Source organism: Trachemys scripta, chromosome 17, assembly GCF_013100865.1.
Source record: "Trachemys scripta elegans isolate TJP31775 chromosome 17, CAS_Tse_1.0, whole genome shotgun sequence".
Lineage (NCBI taxonomy): Eukaryota > Metazoa > Chordata > Testudines > Emydidae > Trachemys > Trachemys scripta.
In genome coordinates, this window is record NC_048314.1 from 1638698 (window position 1) to 1652318 (window position 13621).

The 13621-nt window shown below is 46.3% G+C and overlaps 1 protein-coding gene across 3 annotated transcripts in view; it reads right to left on the reverse strand.

Moving 5' to 3' along the window:
• The window catches only part of LOC117889497 (discoidin domain-containing receptor 2-like), a 141549-nt gene that overhangs the window by 48531 nt on the left and 79397 nt on the right, over positions 1 to 13621 (reverse strand). For all 3 annotated transcript variants that reach the window (XM_034793801.1, XM_034793802.1, XM_034793800.1), the window contains 3 exons: positions 10766 to 10994; positions 9154 to 9301; positions 8809 to 8914 (listed from right to left, as the gene is read on the reverse strand). In XM_034793801.1, coding sequence (XP_034649692.1) covers positions 8809 to 8914; positions 9154 to 9301; positions 10766 to 10994 — 483 coding nt within the window. The remainder of the gene's footprint in view (positions 1 to 8808; positions 8915 to 9153; positions 9302 to 10765; positions 10995 to 13621) is intronic.

A 13621-nucleotide genomic window follows, 5' to 3' on the forward strand; every position in this document is an offset into this window, starting at 1 on the left:
CTCTCTCTGGTGCACCGGCTCTGCTCCAGGGGCTTGTGTGGACCCTGCCTGCTCCCCTCCCCTGGGAGAGCAGGAGTAAACGGTCCCTGTGCGCCACCGTGCAGATTGGGCAAGGGCAGTTACCATGGAGACCCTTGTGCAGATGTGTGAAAGGGGAGTCTCTTGCCTGCCTCTGTGCACCTGAGCAAGGGACCTCCAAATCCAGCCTGTAGACAGCAACACACCCAAACTCTGACTCTCCTGAGAGACGTTGGCTTTGGATTTGGGCAGGACACCTGAGTTAACCTCTTAGATGGAAGAGCCCCTATGGAGTGAGGGTAACAGACTTCAGACATTTTGCTCCTGCAGACTATTCTAATCTCCTGGAAACCCTTAACAGAGTTTCCGTATGGGCCTGATTGTGTCTCCTTGACCTGTGCATGGAACTCGCCTGTGCATGGAAGGGGATCAGCAACCTCCATGGCAATTTTTCAGACTAACAGTTTATTCGCTGAAAAATGCACTTGCCGTCAACCCAAAACCATTTGTGACTTCGACATGAAGGAGGGGGCGGGACCCACCTTACAGTCCAGTTGATGGGGCAGTTACTTGCGATGTGTGGACCCAGATCTGAATGATTGCTCTGGAGCAGGGATTTGAACCCCTACGTTCCCCCCTCCCATGCGAATATCCTAACTGCCAGGCTAGCCTGAGGTGGGGCTTTTTCACCTGTCGAAGCTGTTCCACTTTGTATAAATAATTAAATATTCATTGGCGCAGGGACTTGAACTTGTGTTAACTCCCCCTAGCCCCCTGAGGAGTTCCCTAACCACCAAGCTACTGACTCATTCTTATCCTTTCTCTTTGGATAACTAAACTGTCAGACTTTAACAACTCTCTATTTAGCACATGCAAACTGAGATTTTTTTCAGAGCCTTTTATCTTATCCAAATTTCAGCAGGTTTTCACAGGGACAGTCCGCAAAAGGCATTTTGCTGCCATGAGCGTGACCCAGTGGCAAAATCTCATGTCCCTGCTCTATGGCATGGAAGCTCTAGGACTTCTCAATCAAATGGTTGTAAGACGTTTTTAACAGGTGCAAAATAACATATTTTTCCTTAATTTTATTCTTGGAAGCAGCTGAAGTGTTTTTGCTGAAACTTAACAAAAAACAAAAACAAAACAAAAAAAATCAGCCTGAAACAGACACCCAGCATAGAAAATTTCAGGCAGAACTGTTCAAGTTTGGCAAAGTTAGAACAAACTGAAAACAGGGTCTTATAATGGGAAGATTCTCTATATCCTAGTAAGGAGGGAAGGGTGGAAGTTGATAAAGTTCAGGTAGGAACTGAAGAGAAAAAGTCAAATGAAAAAGAATCCCATTCAATTACATCACATAATGGCAGACAACTGACAAATTTCATAAGTGCTTGGATACAAATGCTAGAAATCTAAATACTAAGATGGGTGAACTTGAGTATCTGATATTAAATGAGTATATCACAGAAACCTGGTGGAACAATGATAATCAATGGGACATGGTACAAAATACATAGGAATGACAGAGTAGGACTCCCTGGTGGGGGAGTTACACTATATGTGAAAGAAAGCATACAGTCAAAGAGAATAAAAATCTTAAATTAATCAAACTGTACTATAGAATCTCCAGAGATAGAAATTCCATGCTTGAATAATAAGCATATAACAGCAGAGATATACTAGCGATCACTTGACCAGGATGGTGATGGTAATTGTGAAATGCTCCAGGAGATTAGACATGCTATACAAAATAGAAAACTCAATTAATAATGGAGAATTTCAACTATCCCCATATTGACCGACTACATATCACCCCAGGATGGGATGCAGAGACAAAATTTATTGACACCATCTATGACTGCTTCTTGGAGCACCTAGTCCTGGAATCCACAAGAGGAGAGGCAATTCCTGATTTAGCCCTAAGTGAAGCACAGGATCTGATCTGATCCAAGCTGAACTGCTTGGTAAAGTGACCATAACAATTAAATTTAACATCCTTGTTGAGGGAAACACCAAGGAATCCCAACAATGTAGCATTTAATTTGAGAAAGGGGAACTACACAAAAATGAGGAAGCTAGTTAAACGGAAATTAAAAGGTACAGTCCAAAAAGTGAAATGCCTGCAAGCTGCATGGAAACTTTTTAAAGGCATAATAGATGCTCAAATAAAATGCATACCCCAAATTAAAAAAAAAATGTCAGAGGACCAAAAAAGTGCTACTACGGCTAAACAACAAAGTAAAAGAAACGGTTAGAGGCAAAAAGGCATCCTTTAAAAACTGGAAGTTAAATCCTACTGAGGAAAATAGAACGGGGCATAAATTCTGGCAAGTAAAGTGTAAAATTATAATTAAGCCAAAAAAGAATTTGAAGAGCAACTAGCCAAAGACTCAAAAACTAACAGCAATAAAATGTCTAAGTACATCAGAAGCAGAAAGCCTGCGAAACAGTCAGTGGGGCCACTGGACAATTGAGGTGAGAAAGGAACATTCAAGGACGATAAGGCCATTGCAGAGAAGCTAAATTAATTCTTTGCATGAGACTTCACTGCGGAGGATGTGAGGGAGATTCCCACACTTGAGCCATTATTTTTAGGTGACCAATCTGAGGAACTGTTCCAGATTGAGGTGTCAATAGAGGAGTTTTTGGAACAAATTGATAAATTAAACAGTAATAAGCCATCAGGTCCAGATGGGATTCACCCAACAGTTCTGAAGGAACTCAAATATGAAATTGCAGAACTACTAACTGTGGCATGTCACCTATCATTTAAATCAGCTTCTGTACCAGATGACTGGAGGACAGGTAATGTGATGCCAATTTTTTAAAAAGGCTCCAGAGGCAATTCTGGCAATTACAGGCCGATAAACCTAACTTCAGTACCAGACATATTGGTTGAAATTACAGTAGAGAACAGAATTATCAGACACAGAGATTAACCTGATTTGTTGGGGAAGAGTCAACATGGCTTTTGTGAAGGGCAATCAGACCTCACCAATCTATCAGAATTCTTTGAGGGGGTCAACAAACAGGTGGACAAAGACAACAAGGAGTCTGGTGGCACCTTAAAGACTAACAGATTTATTTGGGCATAAGCTTTCGTGAGTAAAAACCTCACTTCTTCGGATGCATAGAGTGAAAGTTACAGATGCAGGCATTATATACTGACACATGGAGAGCAGGGAGTTACTTCACATGTGTCAGTATATAATGCCTGCATCTGTAACTTTCACTCTATGCATCCGAAGAAGTGAGGTTTTTACTCACGAAAGCTTATGCCCAAATAAATCTGTTAGTCTTTAAGGTGCCACCAGACTCCTTGTTGTTTTTGTAGATACAGACTAACACGGCTACCCCCTGATAGGTGGACAAAGGTGATCCAGTGGATATAATGTACCTGGACTTTCAGAAAGCCTTTGACAAGGGCCCTCACCAAAGGCTTTTAAGCAAAGTAAGCAGACATGGGATAAGAGGGAAGGTCCTCTCATGGATCAGTAACTGGTTAAAAAACAGAAAACAAAGGATAGGTATAAATGGTCAGTTTTCAGAATGGAGAAACAGGGGGTCTGTACTAGGACCAATGCCATTCACCATATTCATAAATGATCTGGAAAAAGGGGTAAACAGTGAGGTGGCAAAATTTCAGACAATACAAAATTACTTAAGATAGTTAAGAACAAAGCAGAATGTGAAGAGTTACAAAGGGATCTCACTAAACGGAGTGACTGGGCAACAAAATAATAGATGAAGTTCGGTATTGATAAATGCAAAGTGATGCACATTGGAAAACATAATCCCAACTATACACTCAAGAAAGAGATCATGGAGACATTGTGGATAGTTTTCTGAAAACATCCGCCCAATGTGCAGCAGCAATCTAAAAAGCTAACAGAATGTTAGGAACCATTAGGAAAGGGATAGATAATAAGATCGAAAATATCATAATGTCACTATATTAACCCAGGGTACTCCCAGTTTTGGTTGCCCGTCTCAAAAAAGATATATTAGAATTAGAATACGTACAGAGAATGGCAACAAAAATGATTAAGGGTATGGAACATCTTCCATATGAGGAGAGATTAAAAAGAGTGGGACTTTTCAGCTTGGAAAAGAGATGACTAAGAGGGGATATAATAGAGATCTGTAAAACTGTGACTTGTGTGGCGAAAGTGAATACGGAAATGTTATTTACTCCTTCACATAACACAAGAGCCAGGGGGTCACTCAATGAAATTAATAGGCAGCAGGTTTAAAACAAACATAAGGAAATACTTCTTCACACAACAGACAGTCAACCTGTGGAACTTGTTGCCAGAGGATGTTGCGAAGGCCAAAACTATCTCAGGGTTCACTAAAGAACTAGATAAGTTCATGGAGGATAGGTCCATCAATGGCTATTAACCACCGCACCGCATTTTAAAAAAGATGTCGAGAAATTGGAAAGGGTCCAGAGAAGAGCAACAAGAATGATTAAAGGTCTTGAGAACATGACCTATGAAGGAAGGCTGAAAGAATTGGGTTTGTTTAGTTTGGAAAAGAGAAGACTGAGAGGGGACATGATAGCAGTTTTCAGGTATTTAAAAGGGTGTCATGAGGAGGAGGGAGAAAACTTGTTCACCTTAGCCTCTAAGGATAGAACAAGAAGTAATGGGTTTAAACTGCAGCAAGGGAGGTCTAGGTTGGACATTAGGAAAAAGTTCCTAACTGTCAGGGTGGTTAAACACTGGAATAAATTGCCTAGGGAGGTTGTGGAATCTCCATCTCTGGAGATATTTAAGAATAGGTTAGATAAATGTCTATCAGGGATGGTCTAGACAGTATTTGGTCCTGCCATGCGGGCAGGGGACTGGACTCGATGACCTCTCGAGGTCCCTTCCAGTCCTAGAATCTATGAATCTATGAAACCAAGATGGTCAGGGATGCAACACTATGCTCTGGGTTTCCCTAGCCTCTGTTTGCCAGAAACCGGGAGTGGAGGACAGGGGATGGATCACTTGTTAATTGCCCTGTTCAATCCCTCTGAGAAATCTGGCACTGACCACTGTAGGAAGACAGGACACTAGGCTAGATGGATCATTGATCTGACACAGTGTGGCCAATTTTATGTTCTGAAGCATGCTGGTAAAAGTGACTCTGCCAGAGTGGGAATTCTCCTTCATGGACAGCATGGAAACATAACAGCTCTCCTGGATCACGGTGGCTACTCTTTTCACACAATGAACATCCTTCTATGATTATCCCGATATAACAGATCATGCCAAGCCATTGCTCTGGTCTTGGGTTCACCTCATGAAATCCATTATGGACTTCACTATTATCCCTCGGATACTATGATGATGGGCAGTGATATAAAACCCATAGATAGAGAGAGATGTAATTGAGAATTTCTTTTTCTAGCACTCAGGAATGACTACCATTCCTCTACCAAAGAGAAGTCCTGCTCCTTCATAAGCCAGGACACCATCCTTCTTTTCTCTTGGCCATGTCATTACTGTCATTACTACTTGGAGCTGTGAATCTCCTTTAGTGACTTCTTGAATGGCTGCTGTGCTAGCAGGCCTCCCAGCCCGACAGCATATATCCATCTCTCCTCTGCAAATGAGTCTCCCTTTTCTGGAGGGGATTCCACCATTATTGTGAATGTCGTCTCCACCAGGACCCTCAGCCTGTGTGGGTGTATTGTACTGCGAGGCTGTGCTTCTGGAGCTGCAGAAACATTCTCCAAAAGTGTGCTAACGGATGGCTTCCTAAAAGGTGCCTCCAAAGGCTTGTGATCGGTCTAAATTAGGACTGTTATTGCTGAAAGTAAATTAATGAAACTTTCTCATTGCATACAAGGCTGCAAGCAACTCTTTCTCACTCTCTGCTTAGCTTTGTTCGGCAGTATTAAGCTCTTGTGAGGGATCTGTTACTGGCTTGGCTTTCTTGTATTAAACCTGCTCTCAACCCATTTTCCAGGGCATAAAACTTGAGAATTGAGAACTGCTGGGGTGTGGAAAGGGGCTGGATTACTGGAATCTAGAAACTTCTGGAAGGTAAGCAGGGGCAAGATAATATAATTCTACATCAAGATGGCTGACTCTTTATATTTGCCAGTCTTCACTGCTGAAGTCACTGGATAATTGTTTCTCATTCTAAATGTAGTAAATGTGAATGCTACATATCATGCTAATGGGTGACTAGGGCGTAGGGCTCGATTCTGCCACCCATACTTACCCTGGGTTGTATTTCACTCACACGAGAGGTCACTCTCAGATTGGATGAGCTTCTGAAGTCAAGGGTCCTCTGGCGATGGTGCATATTGGCACTAATGACACTGCATCATAGATTATAGATAACTGCAGGGAACTGGGAAGGGTACTGAAGAAGAAGAATGTCCAAACCATCTTCTCAGAGGCTGTTCCTGTCCCGTGAGCAAAGGAAGGCAGAAGATTCTGGAAGTGAACCGCAGGCTCTGAAGTGGTGTAGGGTAAGGTAGAGTAACACTGGTCCTCCTTCTACAGGAAGAGGGGGCTGTACAGTGTGGATGGCCTCAATCTCAGCAGAAGGGGAACCAATCTCCACAGGACAGACTAGCTTGCGTAGTCAGGAGGGCGTTATAGAAATAGCAAATGGGGAGTATGAACAGAGGGAAGACATGAGGACTTAGCTCAAAATGGAGATTTTGAGAACAACATTAATCAAGAAGCAAACAGACATGATGAGAAGAAATGAACTGCCTACACACCACTGCTGGGAGCCTGGGTAACAAACCAGATAAGTTGGAATTGCTTGTTTATGAGCATAAATTCGATCTAGTTGGTTGGTATTACTGAAACCCGGTGGAAAGATTCACATGACTGGAAAGTTAAAATCAATGGTTATAACTACGCTTGGCAGATTTTTTTTTATAATTCTGATAGATAATATCAATGTTTATTTTTAAGCATTTTAATTTTTGTATCTATTTAAATATTTATAGTTGCAGGAAATGATGGGGGATCAGACAATAATTATTTAATGATAGTAGATGTTGAGATTCAAAAAATTAAAGCTTTGTAACCATTAAAGCAGAAATTGTCAACATCAGAGGGTAAAAAGATCCAAAGTAAATATCTTAAATCAAACGGATGGGCTGTTTACCACACACTTGCCCAGAAAGGGTTAATGAAGACCGAGAAGGGGGCTAATTAACCCCATAAGCCACAGCTGAGGGGAATCAGGTGGCTAAGTAATCCCATGACTGAGTCAGACAGCCCAGCTGAGGAGGAATGACCTGGGCTGGGACTATAAAGACAGGGAATTGGAAGCAGAGGGGTGGCTGGGAAACTCTGCAGTTGCTCCCTTGGGAGAAGGGAGGTGCTTTGGGGCTAGCAATCCCAGCGGGGAAGGTAGGGTAGGGCTCAGGGAAAGGCCGTAAAGTCTAGACGGGAACAAACCATGACTGCTAGCTAGAGGGTCCCTGAGCTGGAATCTGGAGTAGAGGGCGGGCCTGGGTTCCCCAGCCACTGAGGAAATGGCACCATGGGGCAGTGACTGAGACTGCTCGTGTGCAGAGAGACTTTGAAAGACTTTGATACCCTGGAAGGGGAAAATGCATAGAGTGACCTGGCTGGAGGTCTCGTGCTGTGAGAGAAGGGCTGCAGACCCAGAGAGAGAGGCGGAGAGATGGCATGCAAAGGGGGCTGACCCGGAGAGATGGCATGGAAGGGGCACTGACCTCACGCACTAATCCCCAGCGTTACCAGGAGGAGGCGCCATCCTAGCAGTGAGTGGAGCACCCCAGCACAGTTGGCGGAGAATGCGGGCAATGATGGTCACCCTGATACAAAGGGAGTCTGAAAGACTGTGCAGGAGATTACCCCTGATAGAATGGGAGTATGAGAGACTCACAGACGGTTTGAGACTGCTGCCCCAATACAAGGGGAGTGGGAAAAGCTGTAGAAGAAACACTTGAGGCAAAGGGACAATGAGGCTGCCATGTGCAGAGGCCTTCTTTGTGAAAGGTGGGTGTACCCTCTCACACTGGACCACAGAGCTGCCACCCACTGTCCACTGCTACCACCTGATCTCCTCAATGCCAGTGCAGGTCTAGCTAGACCCCCAAGTTGTAACCTTGAGGTGCCAATGGTGGTTAGACAACCTCAGTCCCAGAAGTTGCTGTAGTTAGCATTACCTCTGTCTTGCCTGGACTGAGCCTCAACCATGCCCCGATCTCTGGAACCTCCCTGGCAGAAAGCCACTCATAGCAGTTTCCTCCACTCCCCCATGGAGCAGCAGATGGGTTAGCAATGTTAGTGATCGACAATAGCAAAAGCAGCTGACATATCTAATAGTACAAGCAGGGAGACCTGATCAATGTCCATCACTAGGAGATCACTGACCAACGCAATAAGTGCAGCCTCGGAGTCAAACCCTGGTTTGTACCCAGCCTGACAGCTGTGTCTCTACAACTCTCTCCATCCTTTTAACCAAAAGGGGAAGGCAAAAACCTGGACAATAGCTGGCCATATAACAACGGGTGTATGCAGACCCCCTTCATCCTGCCGTCTCCAGCAATGGACCCCATACTTTCCCGCTAACTTTCACCAGCCAGAAGAGCATGGGTCTGATGCACTACAGGCCTGCATGCCCTTTAGGGACAGTATCTGCCCAACACATCACCAGAGGAATTAAAACAACCACATCCCTCAACTAGCAAAGTGGCCGATTCCAGAAGGATTCTAGGACTAAAAGTATAGCGATAGACTCAGGGACAAAGAGGAGACAAGATGCACAGTGCCAGAGAGAGACCAGGGCCGCCAGTCCCACCTGCGCTCCTGGAAGCCATCGTAGGTTGAGTCATTCAGGTAAATGATGGGAGAGCCAGGGGCTGCTATCGTCCCTCCCTCAGGGATGCTGTAGGACGCCAAACCATCTAGAAAAGAAGGCCACAGAGCTGAGAAAACACGTCAGCAGCCGCTTCTCGTTTTCTCTGTCCACAGGGTTTCCTCTTCCTTCTTGATCTGAGCAAACATTGGTCAACAGGAAGCTGTAAGGGCCTGGCACTCACTGCAAGAGTGGGGCAGCCAGTGTGTCCTCATCACAGTGCTGGGGACAGGCAGCCCAGGGACCTTGGGTAGCCCCTGTAGAAGGAATATGAAAACGGGTCCTTACCAAACCACATGCAGCCGTAGAGCTCCACCCTCATGCAGACAGTCATGGGCAGCTCCGTTACAGGGATCACCCGGATATAACGGGCAATGATTGGGGGCCGAAGATCTTTCAGGACCACATCGTATGTATCAATGTTGCCTTGAATCACCTGGAAACAGAGGATGACTTAAGTGACCAGCTGCAAACACAGCAGGACACACACTCATGGCCTTAAATGCAGCTGGAGAGAATGAGCCTGGAAAAAAGAAGCTGGCAAAACAAAGCACAACTGCCTGACTCCAACACTCGCAGAGCCCCTCCCTGCTATGTGCAGGGTGAGGGGGGCTAGGGCAGCACAATCACACAGCCCCTCACTGCTCTGGGCAGGGCAGCGGGCTTGGGAAAAGCTGGGCTCTGCAGTTTGGAGACAGTGGGAGAAATTCAATTCTGGTGTAAATCCAGTGAAGTGAATAGACTTAAACAAAGGATGATTTTGGCCCAGAATGGTTGACATGATGGGGTCCTGAACCCTCTGCCTCACCAGCTGACATCCCCTTTTCCCTCACATTAGAGGCTGTTCATGCTAAAATACATGATACATTTAAAAAAATAATTATTATTGATAATAACAATCTGATAACATGAAGGAGCAGCAAGAGACTTGCGATGGCTGGTGATACACCAGCAGGAACCTTTTGTTATCCAGGACGTATGTCATTCATTAACAAGAGAATCAAAAGTTGGCAATCAATGTTCACTGTGTTCTAGTGTCAGATAAAGCAGCTCATTATGACCTGCTGAGCATTTCCAGCAATGGAGAATGTCACTGCAATAGTTAGCATTCCACCCAGAGCTGGATTAAGGTCTGGGCCTACCAGGTCCAGGATCTGGGAGTCATGTGATTATGTCTGAATCCCAGCTACATTAAGAGAAAAAAACGGACACTTGTTCTCACGGTTTTTGAAAAAAAATCTTGAAGACATGACCTGGATGTAACTAATGTAGCACCGTCTGCCTGAGTCTGAAGAGAGCCTGAGACGATAGCTCTGAGAGGGGCAATAGTCCTGAGTATAACCAACTTAGCCTTCTTTTAAAGACAGGCATCCAGCATACCTCCTATCCTACCCAACCGATATCCAATCCACCCCCATTCTGTATGCCCTCCCCTCCTCAGAGAAGGGTGCTCTGGGTGAAGGCAGCAGAAAAGATGGCTCTGCAGTTTGTAGTTTAGGCGAGGAGAGGAAACACCCCCGGCTAGTGGGAAGGTGGTGGGCACATGGTCCCAGACCTGGATTTCAACATGTCTTAGCTGAGCATCCAGGCATGTGGGGTCTGGGGGTTAGCCAGGTGACTCAATCTCAGGTGAGGGGAATGGCTGGTGCTTGGGGCTCAGTTACAGAGAATTGTGCTGCATATCCTAGTAGACTGGGGAGTCAGGCCCAGCGGCAGAGCCCTTGGCAAGGTTTAGCATTAACACAGAGGTGAGATGCTGTAGCGACAGGCAGCAGGCAAAGGTAAAGGGGGACTGTATCTCCTGGAATTCAAAGTCTATGCGGCTTTTACAACTGCTATGGAAAGCCCAGAGGCTGTGTTGAGAGGATAGGAGCCCTGTAAACCCCCCCTCTGCACCCACCTGCCTGCCCTGCCGATCTTTCCAGGAGATCCAGCGCTCCCCATTGCGGCTGTAATCGATGCGGTAGGCACGGGCGAACTCTTTGCCTGTGGCACGGGCATGCCGTCCCTGCGTCCCGATCAGCGTGATGAAAAAGAATTTGTGCAGATCGATTTGGAGGAACTGCACATCTTCCGGCTGCAACAGGCCTGCTGGGCACCACGCTCCATCCCCTTCTTCCCTCTGCAGCCTGATGGGGTGAGAGATGCACATCTAAAAGGCCTTACTCCCAAGGGTCTAGCCTTCCAGGCACTCCTCCCTCCCAAGGAAGGAACTGCAGCATGAAGGGGCACTATCCTAGCCTGTGTTCTTTGGCACAGATACGGTGACTTCTTCAGTCCATCCATAAGCCACTCCAGGGCTTCTGCAGCATTTTGAGGCAAGAGATGAACAAGTGCCCCAAAGGCTGACATAGTCGCTTTGGCATAACTTATTGCTAGCACGCCTTGTTTACACTGCCATATTTGGCACCCCTGGCCTACGTTCAGCAGCATGGGGGTTGACAATGCTTTAAGTGCCTGTGTAGAAGAGACCGAAGACATCATGTTAGCTTTTCATCTGTAAATTGCACTGTATATATAGATATCTGCTATGATACAAAAACAAACCTATGGTAAAAGCATCTGCTAGAGGGCTTTCCCTTCACCCCCTCCCCTGGTTCTTGTCATGCAGACAGAAAGCAGAAGACCAGAAGTCCGAAGGGCAGACAATGCGATGTTTATTGGGGTTAGTTCCAAGCGCCAGCAGAGTCTGTTTCCCAGTGTCCCCCTTCCCAGCTCTGATGCCGCAGAGCCTTGCTTGTGTCCCCGTTCCCCACTCCCACCTCCTCCTTCTTAGCAGGCCCAAATATACCTGCAGTGCACGCCTCTAGTCACACTCCTTACAACTTATGGTCATGTTCCGTTTTGGAGGGCTGTGAGTCTGGGGGCTTTGTCCCACCTCTTTTGTATCCCATGGGAGGGGTAAGGAGTCAGGTCGTGTCTGGCCAAGGCCAGGCTTTTCTTTGACTTTTAGTGTTTCTTATGCCTCCCTCCCATGCCCCCTTGCCCCTCCTAACTGATCGCTTGACCTTGGCTTGAGAGAGGCGCTAGGCAGCCTTCCAGTGTGTGCTCATACACTCCCATGATATCCAAAACACTTTAGTTCAGTGCTTCTCAAAGTCGGGCCGCCACTTGTTCAGGGAACAAGCGGTCCAGGCCGGTTTGTTTACCTGCCTCGTCCGCAGGTTCAGCCAATCGCGGCTCCCACTCCCAGTCAATCGTGGTTCACTGCTCCAGGCCAATGGGAGCTGTGGGAAGTGGCGCGGGTCGAGGGATGTGCTGGCCGCCCTTCCTGCAGCCCTCATTGGCCTGGAGTGGCGAACCGCGGCCAGTGGAAGCTGCAATCAGCCGAACCTGCGGACGCAGCAGGTAAACAAACAGACTCGGCCCGCCAGGGGCTTTCCCTGAACAAGCGGTGGACCGGCTTTGAGAAGCACTGCTTTAGTTCATAGAATCATGAAGATTAGGGTTGGAAGAGGAGGATCTAGTTCAATCCCCTGCTCAAAGCAGGACCAACACCAACTAAAACATCTTATCTCATCATCTCTTTTCACCCCATCTGCTTTGTGGGCAGAAGCAACACACAATGTCTTTGTTCTTTGTTCACACATTAGTAAGGATATAAGAATATCAAAAAGTCAAACCCAAAATTCTCCCTCAGGCTAACAAACAGGCCTATATACTAACACATGCCATCCGGCTGCAGAGTTAGGAAATGCCCAATAGAAAGGCTGGATGGTGCTCAGGGCTGTGTAGTGAATGAGGACCGCACAGGTGGATGGGTCTGCCTCAGTCGCTTCGGAAGTTGACATGCCTAGGATGACATTTGGTTACAGTAACTGACACCCCACCCCCGATAAGTGGGTTCTATTCCCGCAGCTCCCCTTGACTTGGGGGGCAGCAATAGCTCAGGGTGCGTGGTGGACTTCAGTTTGAGAGGAGCTTTAAACCTTTATTTTGTAAAAATCGTATGTAAAAAACCCTCCCAAAGTGCAGAATATCAAATGTGAGCCCTGAATTGCTTATGTTTAATAAAAATGAATTGCAGTGGCGATTTTTCACTGTATCGTCTGACTTTTCTTTGTCCCCGTTTTGTAAAGAAATCTCAAGCACCCTGGGACAGGCCCTGTCCTTTGGCCACATTGTTGCTCCTCGTGCTGATTATCAGTTATACATTGGGAGAGTTTGTCTAGACAGCATTTCATAACCATAACTGAACGTTTGGGTGCCAAGCTGAACCTGACAGCCTTGACGATTGAACCTGACACAGCATGAGAACCCAACATAGACTCACCGAACACCTGTGCAGCCAAGGCGACAGTTCTCTGAGCTGGGAAAGAGGAGAACAGGAGTTGAAACCTCCCCTCTTCAGAGCGGTGTTTAAATTCCTGTGAACCTCACTGCCTTATTTTTCACTACAGCCAGGACCACCAACCTAGAAAGCAGTCAGGGGAGACCTGCTGAACATTCCCCACCCTTTTCATAAATGAGTTAATAGAGAGCTAATGCGAGGTCCCCCACAGACCCAGCTCTCTAATATGACAACCCCCATTCTTATCCACCGCACCACAGCGCTTTTCAGAACGGCTAAACCAGTTGTGGTTACCCTATCTGTAACCACTAAAAAAACTACACTTCTCTCCCAGAGTGAAGGACAGAATCCAGGGTCCCTGATCCCCCTTCTGCTCGTGCTGACTAGTAAACAGCTGTGTTACCCACAGGGAAAGTGTGTGTCAACTCTTCCTCCAGTGGCTGGTCTAGAATGGGGCCAACGTCT